Here is a 17612-nt window from a genome sequence, read left to right as displayed (position 1 = left end):
AACTTAGAATCTAACTTAGAATCTTAGGGTTGAGTATGTCTTTATTAGGGCTGGGAAGCAAAGAGTAACTCAAAAATCATGATACTTTGCCCACAATAACAATGATGCAATACTCTATACATTGCAAAAGATGAATCTTGCACAATATCTGTGTAAATGAAGTATAAAAAAGGGCAAACAGATTGAATTATGTATTTGTTCACTGCATTTCATAACAGATTTGAAATCATGTACGAAGTGAAATTTAACAGAGCCTCATAAAAATCTACAGATATACATTATTTAATGAGCAAAATACTCCTTCAAGATTCAACAGAATTATTATTTAATGAATATTTCAGTGTTTCTAGACACATTTCAGAACAACAATATGATATACAGCCCTACTGCTGTGTCCTTATATTGTCCCAGTCCTACAACTGGTTCTTTCTACTTCAAGTAGCCTACCAAATAGCCAATCCTAACTTTTTTTTTGTTTCATGTAATATCTTTAAACAATAGCCTACTGTATAATCTCTTATGCTTCCACTGAAAACGTGTTATGTTGTATTAGGCTACATCTAGCTTAAGTGATATCTGAAAGGTTGTAGGAGACAGTCAGGGACAATGATTTGGTTTTGTTTCATGTGAAAAGTACATGAGAGTCGAGTAGGCAGGTCTCCAGCCCAGTTCCTGATGAGAACTCTTCTCTTGAACCTTTATTTGGAGAAGTACGGTTGGTATCTCTCTGAGCCTTCGGGGTTCGATGGAATATTGATGAGGAAAGCGACCAGGAGGTCGAATATAAGTACAAATTCCCTGAACAGTCTGCGCGATCTCCAGCACGAAGTGCGTCACGCACACGCTCGCGCACCCAAATGGTTTATTCAACAATGGATCTTGTCGCGCCAGTTTGGAAGTCCACGATTTGGGGGAAGAGCGCTGAACCACGACGGGGAAGAATTTGAGGCGAACATCTTTGTTTCATCTCGCTGGTGTTGAACTCACGAGGATGCGGAGGCGCTTCAAACACACCTGTTCGACAGTCACCACATAATGGCTTGTCGGAGTGGCTGCTGCTGCAGCTTCGGTCCATTGAATGAAGACAATGCGAGATTCCTTCTGTTGGCAGTGTTAATAGTTCTTTATCTTTTCTGCGGGGCTGCTGTCTTTTCGGCACTGGAGCACCCGAAAGAGAGGTTGGCGAAGGAGCGGTGGGTGCAACGGTTTGAACACTTCAGCCAAAAGTACAATCTAAGTAAGAAGGAACTGGACAACTTTTTGAGAAACTATGAAGAGGCAAATGTGGCAGGTATCCGGGTAGACACCACGCGACCGCGGTGGGATTTCACCGGCGCATTCTACTTCGTCTGCACGGTGGTGTCCACCATTGGTAAGAACGGACCATTTTCTCTTTTTTTACTCTTGTGATCAAAGTCATGACTTGTTCTTGCACTTGGAAATTAATCTTTAAGAGAGAGGTTTCTTAAACTAATTCAGTGTTCATGGCGTTGATGATGTTTTTGCATTCGCTTGCCCTGGTCTTTTTATTTTATGTAAATCAATCACCTTTGGCGCACTGATTTTTATTTAGTGATGCCACTTGTGGAACATCTGCAATTAGCTTTTGACAGTTTTCCTATGACTAGATGATGACTAGTCTGTATGACTTGCCTATGACTAGATAATCTAAATAGCAATTCTCAAGTAAAACATTTCCTTCCAGATGGTCTTCAAATAGATTCAATAGGCTACATACAAATAATTGTTGCTTACGTGAACACTGCCGATAATGTGCTTTTATTTGTTCTCACAGCAATAAGTGTGAACATGTTAAAAAAAAAAACCTATGAGACGGCAGTGACGGTTAAACTGTATAGAAACTAAATGTAGTTTAAATAGTATGTCAGCTCCTCATTAAATCCCTTTAGGCTAATTGAACTGAAACTTATATAATAATTTGCAGAATGTAACCAGTGATTTGGAAATGGTGATATTACTGGGTCTTTAGCACTTGGATCATCCATAGTCATGTCCATCCATCAAGGGACTGTTGTTAAAAGATGTGTGAATTGCAGTCATCTCATTCACAGACACATCTCCGTTCCTTCAACATACTCCTCATTTGTATGCGTAAAGTGAGGTCAAGTATTCCCTCTCACCGTATGTGCGCATGTTCATTCCTCTTGAAGACATAGGCTTTGAATTTATTACATCACAGGAAAAATCAACTGGCCAGAGATTATATACAATCAGAGGATTCCATACAAGCATCCAGCGTGATGTAGACCAGCAAGTCCCCCTGCTATCCTGATACTATTTTGTTGAGGGGGTGGAGACGCATGCACCCTCAGTGATCCTGTATAATATGAATTCAGACATCGGAGCACATTGGTCATGTATCCAAAGCTCTTAGTATCCATTAGCTCAAACTCTGTCTCGGGCCCAGGACATGGTAGAATGCACAGGGCCACCTCTCTGTGGAGAGATCACAGAGCACAGACAGACACACACACACACACACACACACACCCTGTTTAGATGCTGAGGTGCAGAGCTGAAATAAAATAGCTTGTGCCCAGCGGATAGTGGATTGAAATGCATTACAGAGACAGAGCAGAGGGTATGAGCGAGATGGAGTGAATGAGAAAGAGAGGCAGAGATTGACAGGGAAAGCGAGAGAGAGAGGGGTGAAGAGAGAGAGAGAGAGAGACAGAGAGAGACAGAGAGAGAGAGAGAGAGAGAGAGAGAGAGAGAGTCAAAGATCTGGGTGTCGTCACCAATGGCAACCCGGCTCCTGTGGTGCGTTTGAAGCACGGGCAGGGCCTGAATTAGGAGGGGTGTTTACATGAGGGGGAGTGGTTCACATGTGGCTCATTAAGGGCCAATTAAGCATTGGACTCTAATGAGCCCCGGAGCTTATCTCCCAGAGTGAAGCACCAAGCCAGCGCAGCTGGAAGGGGTTTGCCCAATATGAAGTGTGTGTTGACAGTGCAAGGCTGCGGGAGTGTGTGGGTGGAGGGTGGAGGTATTAGGGGACTGTGCATGCTGCCCTGCATGAAGCAGTGAGTGGATGTTGCTCTTTTGAGGTGGCATGGCATGGCTCATGACATGAATTACAAAGGATTTTTTTCTAACTTTGCATGGAATTGTATATTGTGTATATTGTATAAAATGTGCTATATAAATAAACTTGACTTGACTTGACTTGACTTGACTTGACTTGACTCGAATGAATGTGATAAAAACATCATGTGAGGAACAGTAGAGCAAAGAGTTGACTATCTGTGATATTTATGGTTTATACTACAGCTCATTTATATACAGTAGTAACATGCTTTACAATGTTCAGAGGTGTCATATTCCTTTTATGCTGGCATTGTTGATTATTTTGACGTAATTGTTTTAAAAAACATTCTTGCTTTTGCTGTCACAGGGTTTGGGATGACCACCCCTGCCACCATCGGGGGAAAGGTCTTCCTCATCTTCTACGGGCTCATCGGCTGCGCGGCCACCATTTTGTTCTTCAACCTGTTCCTGGAGCGCGTCATCACCGTCATTGCCTTTGTCCTGAAATTCTGTCACGAGCATCGGCACCGCCGCAAAGCCGTCCTCCCCCAGATCGGCCGGCCGCCCCACGGCTTCGCTCACCACCACGGCCACAGCCGCGCGGGGCTGGACGGTCCGGCCGGCTGGAAGCCCTCGGTGTACTGCGTGATGCTCATCCTGGGCGCGGCGGCCATCTTGGTGTCCTGCTGCGCCTCGGCCATGTACTGGTCGGTGGAGGGCTGGGGCTACCTGGACGCCGTCTACTTCTGCTTCGTGGCGTTCAGCACCATCGGCTTCGGCGACATGGTGAGCGGCCAGCGGGAGGCCTACGAGGCGCAGGGCGCCTACCGCCTGGGCAACTTCCTGTGCATCCTCACCGGCGTCTGCTGCATCTACTCGCTCTTCAACGTCATCTCCATCGTCATCAAGCAGGTGCTCAACTGGCTGCTGCGGAGGCTGAAGGCGCTGTGCGGCGCCGGCGCGTGCCAAGGGGCAGCGGTGGGCGCGAGGGGCCCTCACCCCCACCGGCGGAACGCGGTGGCCCCGGGGCGAAGCGGCGCGCGCCAGCGCGACCCCTCCGTCGACACGGACGGCGCCAACGAGAGCGAAACGGACGGCCGGCGCATGTCCGGCGAGATGATCTCCATGAGGGACTTCCTGGCGGCCAACAAGGTCAACCTGGCCATCATGCAGAAGCAGCTGTCCGAGATGGCCAACGGGCACCTCGGACAGCCGGGCTCCGGATCGCGCCACAACGGCTTCTCCGGAGGGGTCGGGGCACTCGGCATCATGAACAACCGTCTGGCAGAGACCAGCGTGGACCGGTAAACGGGAATATATCTGACGGTTGGCCACCGATCGACGTGACCTATTTGGGTTGATGCGCTATCCCGAGAGAGAGAGAGGGCGAGCGAACGAATCCTCACTTGTGTCTAGTGATGTTTTTCCACCCCTCACAGAAAGGAGAAGTGCGTTGCAGAAATCTCCCTGAATACAAGCATTCCCTGCAGCCTCTCTGTGGCTCACACAAAAAGCAGATCTTATTTGCTTCAGTGAAGCCTCGGGTAAGAGCGACAAAGAAAACACCGTTGAAAAAGAGATAAATCTGTCTCCAGACATGGCTTCTTTTTCATGTGTGAGCATTACAGCTCCATCAAAGAGGTGCCATTCTCATTATACCATTATTACACATCTTGCAGAAAGACATCCTCTTCAGACGATTGCTTTTTTTCTAGAATCCAAAAGGGTAGACTTCCTACAAAAGACAAACAGCTCTGAAATATTACCTGAGGGGGAAAAAGTGGGATTTAACAAGCCAGAGGCACTTAGAAATTGTGCAGCACAAACATGACACTTTTGAGTGTGAGTCGAGGTTTGGTGTCAGTGTTATGTCAGTCAGCGCTTTATATCGACTTCTATTGGTAGTACAGGCACAAAGATGTAGATATGATATGTCCCTGGGTAGTTGCTAAGTCCAACCCCAGAACCGGCCCATATGCTACCCATATCTGGCCCAGGGGCTTTCTGACCTTCCGGTGTTCCAATCACTCTGTCTAGAACCAGGCAGCTCCAAACGATCAGCTCCGTGAAAAGATGCCAAGTGGAGAACCGAGGGGAGCGCTGACTACTCTGTGATAGAAGCTGTGAGGATACCTCCTCAAGACCCCTATTGAAAGTGCAGTAAAATGAAGCGCATGCTTCTGAGAAGGGAATGTCTGAGCCCAGGTACAGTTTGGCACGTGGTGCCATTCCTTCCCTAAAGCCCAATTCACACCAAAGATTCCTGACACGACGAGACGGAGTTGCAGCGGTGTGAATTAGAAGTTGCACGTAGTTGCAAGCCGTCGCAAACCGTCGCAGAGCATTAAACATGTTGAGTCGCAGTCGCAAGGTTGTAGAACGTCGCGGCTCGGCTCGTCTCGTCTCGTCGGGAGTCTTTGGTCTGAACCCTACTTAAGGCACAGTGTCACAAGAGCCAAGGCCATCATGTCTTCCCAACCTCATCCCACACTCCTATTCACATGTTACTGTTATGATGATTGCACAATGTGTGTTGGGGCATGAATAGGTGAAGAGATTGCTGATATATTTTTGTACAAATCAGTATGCTGTACTGAGGATTTGAAATCACAGTATATCCTGCCACAGGCTGGGTTTTCTTTTCTGTCTGTAAGGTATTGTTACTGTAACACAGGTCATTGTACATTGCTTTTAGTTGACCCTCAATCTCCATGGAACAATAAATAATGATATAATACTCTATATTATGTGAGGATCCTTTCATAACATTAATGAAAGGCAGTACTCAACATGTATGAAGCGGTAATTACAAGATTTATTAGTTTATTCATGTTATAATTATGCATTGAATTATGTTACTTGGGATCCTTTTGTAAATCATAATGTATGAGTGAACTGTAAGAAAACAGGTTTGGCACTTTACTTCATATAATATTTGAGATAATGTTTCGCTGTTTAGTGAATGCATTAGTGTTACTTACATCTTAATGTAAAGTGTTATAACATTGTGTCAACAAAACAAATAAACATTGAATGAAACATTTTTACATTGTTTTGTTTGTTTGAATTGCATATTTATTTATGATTATATTACGAGAACATTCAGTCTTGTTTTAAGTTCAAACTTAATTGAGTAAAATGGTACATTTTACTGTCACAAATAAAATCTTGGCCTATACCAAGTGGAAATGTTTCTCCACATTCAAAATATCGTAATGCCTCTTTTCTGTGTTGGAATTGGATAGGAGTAAAATACTTAAATCAGAATGATATCTTTGCAAGCACAGAAATGTGTTCTTGTTTTGACAGGGAAAGCTATGTGTTGCATCTCAGAAAGCTCATAAATAGTGGTGCAGATATTTATATCGTGCGAAATGTTCAACAATAACATTGACAAAAGCAATATAATCAACCTCATTAGTGCAAAGTTGTCATGGTAACAGCAACACCTTTACAGTAGGCACACATGAAACCAGCTGGCACAGAGACACAATGCATCAGAGTTGATGTAAAAGAGTGGTAGGGTGAGCCCTGGAAGATGAAGACTCTCTGAATCCTGCAATTAAATTGGCTCCAGCAATCTGATTGGCGGTTGAAATCCTGCAATCTGAATGGCTGTAATAATTCTGCAATCTGTTTGGCTCCCAGAATCCTGCAATTTGATTGGCTGTTGGAATCGAGCAATCTGATTGGCTCCCAGAATCCTCCAATGTGATTGGCTCTCAGAATTGTGCAATCTGGCAGGATTCCAATCTGACAATCTGACAGTTTAAAAATGTTGGAGTTATCTGTTTTGGGCTGTTAAAAATGATAAAGTTTTAAACTACTCAACTATTTAACTGTTCAACCATTAACTGTCAATTGTCATCAACTATGACTCCCGCCAACTGTTTCCTCTGCCCACAACTGTCTCTAAATAAAAGTTTGTTTCACATTTTATGTATAGGCTATGTTTTGCATTTTCATGCACTGGTAATTTCCTCAAAATTACATTTTCTTGCTACATTTGGTGTGTGGACAACAGAAAGTGTTTGAGGGCAACATTTTCTTCAAAATTACATTTTATTGTTTAAACTATTGATCAATCAAGAAAATAATCAAGAGATGAATACATTATGATGAAAACGGCTTGATTTGATTGCAGGCTGTAAGGAGCAGTGGTGTGGGGTTTTCCAGAGTCACGACTCCTCTTTATATCCCCATTATAAATACACTGTCAAGTGCACTTGTGGAGATCTGCTCTACATTCAATATGAATACAATTCCACAGTGTGACAAAAAACACCTCTGACCAAATAATAATAAATAAAACATTGTCCTCTACTAGGCATTACAAATAACCTACTCTAATGAGTGTCTGATGTGTGAGTTAAGCCTAAATACAGCATATACTTTTCTTAGCTTGTTTGTGAATTTGAACATAATATGAGGAATGATTAGGCTATAGCCTACACTTCCATGAATTAGTAATTTAATTTTGTGTTATCGGAAGGTCTAACTGTATTTCAACTCTTAGGCCTCATGCGGGCAATGGAATCACATTGAAGCTTTTAATAGACCTAGGCTACTCAGAAACACAGTCAAATGTGCAAAAGGGGAAAATGTGGGACACTTCAGCTTCGGTTAATTCCTGTAAATTGACCATAGATGTCATGTGACATGTCATGTTCAATAACACAAAATGCAGGGCAGATGTCTGTCAGAAGATCCCCCTGGAATTGTATGATAAGGTCCATGTTTTGACTAGATGTTAAGAATGAAAATTGGTCTTAAATAAAACAAGGTTCCTTATTGATTATTGATTATGTTAGTGATCTGTTCAAGAATCAATAATAGGCTATGCACCGATGTGTTGACAATCTTTTCTTTGCTGTCCCACTTTATCAAATGTGTTAATGAGAAACAGCATGTTTTGGGTCATTTAAAGTGTTAAAAATAGGGAAATATGCATTAGGGACCAAAACAAGTAATTTATGGACTGTTTTGACATTGTAACAGTCTGCGGTTGACTGTTTACGCTAACAGTTTGGTTAATGGCAGACTAGCCAGCTTTCCCTATTAGAAATTAGCATAAAAAAGTTTACATCATGAAGTAGCCTAAATAGCTTTCATTAGATCTGAATGTCCCTGACAAAGCGACCTGTCCCATGTTTTGCCTCTTTTTTTGGCGCAACTGGAACACTAAAAGGTGTGTAATGTCTCATCTGGGTAGATATTTATATTTGTATCCTCTGATTTAAGTAGAAAACATATTGGGGATTACAGAACAGGTAGACACTACTTTGATCACTTTCTTTTGATATCGCCATTGGAGGAGGAGGCGCAGAAGTCAAAATTGCAAAATTGTCCATTACCCGAATTCACCCTAGTCAAACTAGGCCTATCATGAAAGGCATTACATGTAATTCTGTCTGGTTTTGTATGTCGATGTGAATATATGTGAAATGTATTTAAGACATTTGTGTTATGAAAGATGTGTTTCACTGTCCATTTGTTTAATAATGCCGCACTGAATGCATTATCAACGAAAACGCAAACCTACATTTGAGCGCGTTGTTTGTCTAGTACTACTACCCGTAGTTTGACGTAGATTTTGAGAGACGAGCAGCTATGGTAAGTGAGCAAGCATTTTTCTTTGTGGGCGAAGTGTTCATGTTTAAAAACGAAGCATTATTAAATTGTTGTGGGTTTTGAAACCAAATGTCTAATCCAAGATCACACGACTGGACTCCAATCCTATTTGGATGGGGTTTTAATCACATACATTTATATTGATTTGATCCAATAATTCAGTCAAGCAAACGACTCAGACTATGGGATTTGTATTAACGTTAGGTAGCTAGCATAATAGTCAACACTAATTTACACAAGACCATAACAACAGCTGTTTGAAACAACGTGCCAGAACAACGTTGTGTTGAATCAATCTTTTAGTATATTGTTGCTTTTTAATTCAGGTTGACCAGTCCTGACATGTTTTTTTGTTTTGTTTTGTTAGCATAGCAGTAGCGGTTAGCTAACAGTTAGTTGTTAAGTCGTGGCTGGCCTTCAGATAACTTGATGTTAGTTTAATAGTACAGACATTTTATTCTATTAGCCTACTTGTTGAGTACTACCTGTGTTGGTAGGGAAATAAACGTGAAACATGTTATCACCTTACGAGCTAGCTATAGACACAATGTCATAGTGACTCGGGTTAGCTAGTATCTTTAGGCCTGGATCATGTCATCATGATGTAGCTGCTAGTGATGTTGTTGACCAACTGGTCTCGTACCACTTGCTAAGATACTGCACTTATTCATAGCAGGTGTTTAAAGGTAAGCTAGATCAGGGAAAGAGCTGGGGATCTGCCATTGTAGAGCGCCAAGTTCGCCAACAACAACCTTTTTGTTGATCTATTCAGAAGCTTACGCTAAACAAGAAAATGGTAGTTTCCGTTAGTGATTTGTTAGGTTAACCGTTTATTGGGGTACTTTGCTGCTCACTAACTTGTTTTTTTTTTCTACAGGGACAAAACCAAAGTGGAGGTCATGGTCCTGGGGGTGGAAAGAAGGACGATAAGGTAACCAAAACTTACTCTTACTTCAAATAAAACTGTTCAATTCAGGGAAAATATCTCACTGCAATTTTTCTGACTGATATTGCGATTTGATTTGTTGCATATTTTTTGAAAATCAGGCGTCATTTCAATGTTCCAAATGTTGCTTTTAAGTTGGGCCATTTTTTATGAGTGTGAGCATGTGCTTCACTATCACTCAAGGAGAATGACATATAAAAGATGTGACTAGATTAACTGTTGGGATAGATTTGAGCTGCATGATTAATTGAAACCTTTTCCATGACCTAATTGTGTTAGTTCAAATAGGATTTTGATTAAATATCGATGAATGGTCCTGTCCCAATTCCAGCCCACAAAATTTCAACATAACCTTTTAAAACATACATGATGTGACATGCTGTATTGTGTCCCTGTGACAGGATAAGAAGAAGAAATATGAGCCTCCCATTCCTTCCCGAGTAGGGAAGAGGAAGAAGAAGTCCAAGGGGCCTGATGCTGCTAGCAAGCTACCTCTGGGTAAGACATCTTGCCGGAGGATATTCAGCCGAGCACAGCTCTAATAGACGCGGCCCTGGTAAATGACCATTTGTTTTCTGTTGGGCCTCCCCAGTTACGCCACACACCCAGTGCAGGCTGAAGCTCCTGAAGCAGGAGCGGATTAAAGACTACCTGCTGATGGAGGAGGAGTTCATCAGGAACCAGGAACAGATGAAGCCTCTTGAGGAGAAGCAGGAGGTACATGCCATCCCATAATCAACTCATTGATAATTAATTCATTGACTTTCTTTCTTCTGAAATGGGCCATTAAGTTTTCTGAGCTACTATGTTTTCGCTAGGTTTGATTCTGCTTTCTAATTGTGCAGGCTCTGATGCGATATGAGCTCATATCATGCGGAGATATATATGGTGTATGTATGGTAGCATATGGTGGGAATAAACTGTATTGTACTGGTTTAATCAGGGAACAGGAGTGGTGTTTTAGCCAAGCTGTGGATTTGGTGTGAGGAGAAGCCCAGTCTTGGTGTTGCCAGCCCACAATACAATAGAGTAGCTCTCTATAGATGAAAACTTGTTAAAATGGCACCCACAGAACTATTTCCGTTGCGTTACTAAAGCCTCATTGCAGCAGCTCCATCAACACCTTTTCTCATCCCAGTCATGTGTCTTTTCCTCCCATAGGAGGAAAGGTCAAAGGTCGATGACCTGAGGGGAACCCCCATGTCAGTGGGGAATCTGGAGGAGATCATCGACGACAATCACGCCATCGTGTCCACCTCGGTGGGCTCGGAGCACTATGTCAGCATCCTGTCTTTCGTGGATAAGGACCTTCTAGAGCCCGGTTGCTCCGTGCTTCTCAACCACAAGGTGAACCTTTAGCACTATTAGAGTTGGTCAGTGAACCTGGCCAGAGGCTGTTGATATTTGAGCTCAAGTCAAGAATTGCCCCCCCCCCCTCCCCGCTGTGCTCTTTAAGCAACCTATCGATGGGCTAAAATTGCATCCGAGGCATTATGTGTTTGTCTCATTTACAGACCTAGGATCCTGTACAAGCAGGTTCTACATTTGAGTGCACAAATTAAACAGACTGCTACATTTCATACCAAGGTCATATTTTGTGAGAAACTAGACATACAGCTGAGGGAGTTTACACGGCTTAGATATTGCAAAAACATTTTTTTTTTTTTTTTAAATAGCACACAATTCATTTCTGTATTTACTAACAAAGCATTTATCAGTAATACAATTGAGATGGGGGACATGTGAATGAATGCATTGCAGATTGATTTAAGATGTACTCCCTTAAATGTTCTGCTTGTGACCCTAAAATATTCAGTTAGGTGGTCCTAGAATGTTCAGCTGCAGTGGTCCTAGTTAAAATGTTAGTCTGGAGCCCTGTTGTCACGGATACTGTCACTGAGTAGTCATGGGTCTGCTGACCTGATGAGGTGTTCATGTTCTGTTGGCCTACAGGTTCATGCTGTAATTGGGGTGTTGATGGATGATACCGATCCACTGGTCACTGTGATGAAAGTGGAAAAGGCTCCTCAAGAGACGTATGCTGACATTGGAGGCCTGGACGGTCAGATTCAGGAGATTAAGGTTTGTGTGTCTGTCTGTCTGTCTGTCTCTCTGTCAGTCATGGTCATCAAAGCAACAGTAAATTAAGCAATCAATATGTCGTTCTTTCACCATACGCCATATTTCTGCAGTTCTTAAAAGTTTTGGAACTGATGTGTGTGTGTGTCCACAGGAATCAGTGGAGCTGCCTCTTACACACCCGGAGTACTACGAGGAGATGGGCATTAAACCTCCCAAAGGTGTCATTCTCTACGGGGCACCAGGAACAGGTTGGTTAGGCTATTTTGCCCTACTTCAGGATTCCCACGGGTCATGGAATTTGTGGAATTATCAGGGAATTTTGGAGAGTCTAAAACAGACATGGAAAGTCATGAAATATCAGAGAATTGTATTGTAGCAGTTTGAAATGTTATTGCTAAAAATAATACATTAATGCAAATATATGTCTACACAGAATTGCTGTATGTCGGATTGTTAGCTTTACTGCTTGCTTGAGTAGTAAAAAGTGAAATATTCTTGAACGATACGCAGCATTCATTATCTAGGACGGTCATGGAAATTCAGACTTTTTTTGTCAGGGAAAAGTCATTTGAACCCTGTTAGATTTAGTGTTAGAGTTACAGTGACTGCTAACCTGACCTGACCCACATTCATTACAAATTGAGCTAAGAAAAAATATGTGCTGACTTTGGTTAGTTAGTGGGTTGATGGTCATATAGGCTGAACTCCCAGTCCACAGCATCATGTGTTAACCTTTCTCTGTGGGTTAAAGGTAAGACTCTTCTGGCCAAGGCTGTGGCCAACCAGACGTCGGCTACGTTCCTGCGCGTGGTGGGCTCTGAGCTCATCCAGAAGTATCTGGGCGACGGGCCCAAGTTGGTGCGAGAGCTCTTCAGGGTGGCGGAGGAACACGCCCCGTCAATCGTCTTCATTGATGAGATTGATGCCATTGGCACCAAGAGGTAAGTAAACTTGATCAAAAATTCAACATGTGTGGACAGAGGTAGACTTTGGAGATTTCACTGTGCATAAGTTTTAAAATGTCTCTGCTTTTAGAGTTGTAACTCTGAAAGATCTCACATGTCAGAGAGATCACATAAAATCAGAACCCAACACTACAGCAGCTCTTTGAACACTGCAGCTTAATGGATCTCTAACCCACCTTCAGCCAGATCACTGGTCTGAACTTATTGTATTCACTGGACATGGTTTATATATGAAAAAAATAAAAGTAAATGTGATCAAATATATTTCAAATACATAATATAGAAAATACATTTTCTTTCCATTATGTAGTTTTTCTTTCTGCTGTGCTGGTTACTAACTGTGTTTTGATCTACAACATGTCTTCTCTTATGATCTCTTCTGTAGATATGACTCCAACTCTGGAGGTGAGCGTGAGATCCAGAGGACTATGCTGGAGCTCCTCAACCAGCTGGATGGGTTTGACTCCAGAGGAGATGTCAAGGTCATCATGGCCACCAACAGGATCGAGACCCTGGATCCTGCCCTCATCAGACCAGGTCAGGCCCAGAGTCTGAGCGCTGCTCTGCAGCTCAAGATACCTACCTAACAGCCTACTTACTTACCTACCTACCTACCTAACAGGCTGCTTACTTACCTACCTACCTACCTACCTACCTAACTACCTACTTACTTACCTACCTACCTACCTACCTACCTAACAGCCTTCCTACTTTCCTACTTACCTACCTACCTACCTACTTATAACAGCAGGGGACATGTAGGCATCCAGTAGAAGTAGTAGTATTAGTAGTAGTAGTATTGCATACAGAACACAAGACAAATACTCTCAGCAAGGATGAAAATGCAAGTGTGAAAAATTTATTTCCAAATTCTAGGAAGGGAACTGACTTTGTGTTTCAGTATGCACAGGTGGTAGTGCAATGCCATATTATGATACATCACTACATATAGCATCATCAGTGATGCATATAACCGACTGTATGTTTCAGCACCTTTATGGGACAGTTTCCCATATATGGGATTTAAGTGTTACGCTAACCTCCAACCTTGTTAACTCCTGTTAGGCAGCGTAACTCTGCAACTGCAAACTGGTGTGCAAAGATGGCCACCTACTTTGAGGAGTCCCTTTTTGTTTATTACATCAGGTGTTTAGTGTAGGTGTCCCAAAGAGCTGTCATTTCCAGTAATTCTTAGAGGAAAAAGTTGTAAACCCATTTCCTCATTGGACATGTTGATATGAGTTGGATAAGAGCACAAAATTGCACAAATTACTCACCAATAAGCAGTAGCATTAACTATGTTTCCATGCACACCACATTAGTCGGAAAAAGCCCCTTTCGGAATATTACATTCCGTCTGCACATGCTCATGCAAGGAAGCTTGGTTTGATGCCCTGACATTTGGCAAACATAGTGAAAAGTTGGCAAAAAGTTTACTCTTCTAAGATATATGTATATGTATTAAAACCTGAAAGTTTGAATGTCAAGATGGAATTTATCGACGAGTGAAAGCATATTCAGCATATGCTGATTAACATGTAAATGGGAATAATCTGTTTCTGCTACACATGCCACATGGAAATGTCTTATTCTGAATATTACCATAACCAGAATATGGTCCTTAATCACAGTATGGTGTGCATGGAGATGTAGTCAGTGTCTCTTTGTGCTTGCGAGACTGACTGACTGTCTAACTCCTCCCCACTGCGTGGCTATTTCCAGGACGGATTGATCGTAAGATCGAGTTCCCCCTGCCAGATGAGAAAACCAAGAGGCGCATCTTCCAAATCCACACCAGCCGGATGACTGTGGCCGACGATGTCACCTTAGATGACCTCATCTTGGCCAAAGACGACCTCTCTGGTGCCGACATTAAGGTAAGTCGGAAAAAGAAGCATGTTTATCTGTAGTGTTAGGTCACCCTTTTTAGTCTAGGGTTTAGGGGGACGTAAGCAAAACAAATATATACAAAATAGATTCCCTATTCCTGTCCCCAGCACTTTACTTCACTTGCACTTCAACACAACAAAGACTGTCAAAAAAGTTTAATTTATAAACAAAAGCTAAACAAACAAACATCTGGAGGGGGGAAAGGCCAAAATAAATGAACCGACCAAGACTAGCTATTTGAATTGGAACTAATTTGCCTGAAAACTGAAAGACATAACAACAGAAACCAACCTCACTCCCAAACAGTAAAAAATTGTAAAGGTTAAACAAAATGGCACTCAGCCTCCCTACAAAGCTTCCAAAATGTATATAAGGCTATTTAGAGAGAAAAAAAACAGAAAGTATACAAATATATTTACACTTACGATATGATAGATAGATACTGTAGATAGACAGATAGATACTTTATATATACTGCACAAATGTCGTACAACATACTAAAAAAGAAGAAACATGATGCACACCACAAAAAGGCTGAGCTCACAGCACACAACTAAGGGCATCAGCCACACAAGTCTGTGTGTGTGTGTGTGAGCAACAGTTTAACCACCCCAACCAGCAGCAACTCTGGAGCAGGAGCGGGGAAGTCCGTATATTTCAGCACAGATAAGTGGAGCTATGGTTTTAGGTCAACTAGAGCATTTGAAACGGACTACTTTCCTTGTCCCGGTATACAAGTACAGGAGGGGAATGGACTTATTGACTGAAGTATTTCCACCTCCACTTACTACAATCCCCCCCCCCCCCCCCCCCCCCCCCCTTTCAGCTTGTTAGTGTCTGGCTTTTTCCAGTTGACCCATGTATCCCATCCACAAAGCAATTGACATACAGTTAACAGAACGAATTAGTACCGTTAAGCAGTCAATTGAACAACTCTACAGCTTTGTACATTTCCTGTTTGCTGTATGCTTTCCAAATGAGATGCACACTATCCCTCGTGGTTGTGGTGTTATCTGAAGACAGACGACTACGCTTCCTCTGTTACTTCCGGGTCCAAGCCTGCGCAGAGCCAGTGTGGCTCATGTTGAACGTATACAATATACTGTACATGCAGGACCAATGTGACTCCCAACTATACTATTTGGGCATCGCAATTTCAGTCAGACATGCTGACAGGTATTTTAAAAGTCCTGTTTTAGGACTAACCAATGTCCTCCTCCATGGAACCTTAAGTGCCTGCTGACAGGAAGGAGCAGAGAGACAGAGAGAGACAGAGAGAGACAGAGAGAGACAGAGAGAGACAGAGAGAGACAGAGAGAGACAGAGAGAGACACAGAGACACAGAGACACAGAGACACAGAGACACAGAGACACAGAGACACAGAGACACAGAGACAGAGAGACAGAGAGACAGAGAGAGAGAGAGGATACAGTAGCAAGCAACACAGTGCACATGAACAAATGAGCAATGCATCTAAAGATGTAAAGTTAATGCCCATTAAGAAGAAAACAAACAACTAAATGAATAGGTATAAGGAGGTAATAGTAGTAGCTATAGGTTCATTTGTGTCCAAAATTAATCAGGTTCACTATGAAAGGATTATTTGAATTGAGTGTGAGATTAGAATGTTTCTACTGCCCCCCTGTGGCTTTTCACAGTTTTCACACAAAAATCTGGCAACACATTCAAACATTGTTTTTTTAGCAGACGGAAGGGCAGATATACTGTTATGAATATCTCTGATCTGTTAATTGTTCGATGATTTATTTTCAGCAGTGTCTTCATTTCAAATGGTGACTTTGTATGTAAACCTATCTTTTATTTCCTACTCCCCTCCCATCTCGTTCACATCTTCCTTCCTTTCTCTCTCTCTCTCTCTCTCTCTCCCTGTCTACCTCCTCCTCTCTTTTTGCTTTTTCTCCCTTTCTCTCTCTCTTCGCCTCTATTTCCTCCTCCTCTCCTCTTTAATTCTCCTTCCTCTCTCCTTTATTTCTCTGCTCTCCATTTCCTCCTCTCCCTCTCTCCCCCTCCCTCTCTCCCTCTCTCCCCCTCCCTCCTCCTCCTGCTCAGGCCATCTGCACTGAGGCCGGGCTCATGGCCCTGCGGGAGCGCAGGATGAAGGTCACCAACGAGGACTTCAAGAAGTCCAAAGAGAATGTTCTGTACAAGAAGCAGGAGGGCACACCAGAGGGACTGTACCTGTAACAACAGAGTCGGTTATTCTGCAGCCACCCCCCCCCCCCCCTCCCCCTACATCCTGCCCACTGCTCCGGTGTGTATGAGAGCGCAAGTGCATTGTTTCCACTGAACGAACCCATTTTGATATATTGTTTGCATGTAGTCTTTGGCCATCAGTTTTTCTTTTTTTGCCTCGTTGTAATATATGGAAAATAAAATTCTTGAATATACAGTCATATTTGTTAGCTTTCTTTTTTATTCCACCTCCTGTTGTGTATCTCCAAAAATAGTTTCTTTGTTTGGTGAACTCCACCACTTTAACTTTAAACAGTCATGTCTACCCTCAATTATTATCCTGGTTTCCCAACATGATTATTGAGGTGACTAAGAAAGTGTGTGTGTGTTTAATTAACTCCGGCTATGTTCTCATACCTTCACTTTGTAACGACCTAAGTGCATTATTAAACAAGCCATTCAGCCCTGAAGCCACAGCTAATCACCACCCGGCTAATTACTCATAAAGTTGCTCTGGACTTTTCTCTCTGACTCAGGCTCTCAGAATTGAATGTGAGAAGTTTGCTAATGCCACAGTGGTGTGTTAGCTTTTCTACAGACAATAGAAATGCTTGGATTGAGTATCTCCCCAATGCTTTTGTATTATGAGATTGTAGATCAATGGCAAATACAAACACATTCAAGGAGTATGTTCAGAAATTTTGCTCAGTCTTTTTTAGAAGTTCAGCTTGCGACTGGTGAAAGCGTATTGATAGTTAACACACACACACACACTTGCTGCAAGATAGTTATCCACAGCAACAACCAGACACCTCACTTCCAGTTTCGAATTAAACCTTGTATTGAAAGACAAATG

At 42.5% G+C, this 17612-nt stretch overlaps 2 protein-coding genes across 2 annotated transcripts; both read left to right on the top strand.

The window, feature by feature from the left end:
• Positions 1-1035: 1035 nt before the first annotated feature.
• LOC134098498 (potassium channel subfamily K member 13-like) lies at positions 1036-4356 on the top strand. Its single transcript, XM_062551556.1, has 2 exons — positions 1036-1372; positions 3416-4356. Exons 1-2 carry the CDS (start codon positions 1036-1038, stop codon positions 4354-4356), a joined length of 1278 nt encoding a protein of 425 aa, XP_062407540.1.
• A 4217-nt stretch (positions 4357-8573) lies between these two features.
• Positions 8574-16977, top strand: LOC134097777 (26S proteasome regulatory subunit 4-like). Its single transcript, XM_062550719.1, has 11 exons — positions 8574-8661; positions 9557-9610; positions 10027-10123; positions 10218-10342; positions 10787-10972; positions 11579-11707; positions 11859-11955; positions 12459-12648; positions 13058-13209; positions 14395-14549; positions 16634-16977. The coding sequence occupies exons 1-11, from the start codon at positions 8659-8661 to the stop codon at positions 16766-16768; spliced, it is 1323 nt and encodes a 440-aa protein (XP_062406703.1). The 5' UTR covers positions 8574-8658; the 3' UTR covers positions 16769-16977.
• Positions 16978-17612: the final 635 nt, after the last annotated feature.

This window comes from Sardina pilchardus, chromosome 12 (genome assembly GCF_963854185.1).
Source record: "Sardina pilchardus chromosome 12, fSarPil1.1, whole genome shotgun sequence".
NCBI lineage: Eukaryota > Metazoa > Chordata > Actinopteri > Clupeiformes > Clupeidae > Sardina > Sardina pilchardus.
Note: the sequence above shows the minus strand (reverse complement) of the source record. Positions and strands in the feature narration are given on the sequence as shown.

Excerpts from the sequence above, each read along its gene's own strand:
- LOC134097777 (XM_062550719.1), top strand. Across the intron at positions 10,973-11,578 it reads CCGTGCTTCTCAACCACAAG|GTTCATGCTGTAATTGGGGT; the intron begins GTGAACCTTTAG and ends GTTGGCCTACAG. Across the intron at positions 13,210-14,394 it reads TCCTGCCCTCATCAGACCAG|GACGGATTGATCGTAAGATC; the intron begins GTCAGGCCCAGA and ends GGCTATTTCCAG.
- LOC134098498 (XM_062551556.1), top strand. The coding sequence starts at position 1,036 with ATGGCTTGTCGGAGTGGCTGCTGCTGCAGCTTCGGTCCATTGAATGAA. Across the intron at positions 1,373-3,415 it reads CACGGTGGTGTCCACCATTG|GGTTTGGGATGACCACCCCT; the intron begins GTAAGAACGGAC and ends TTGCTGTCACAG.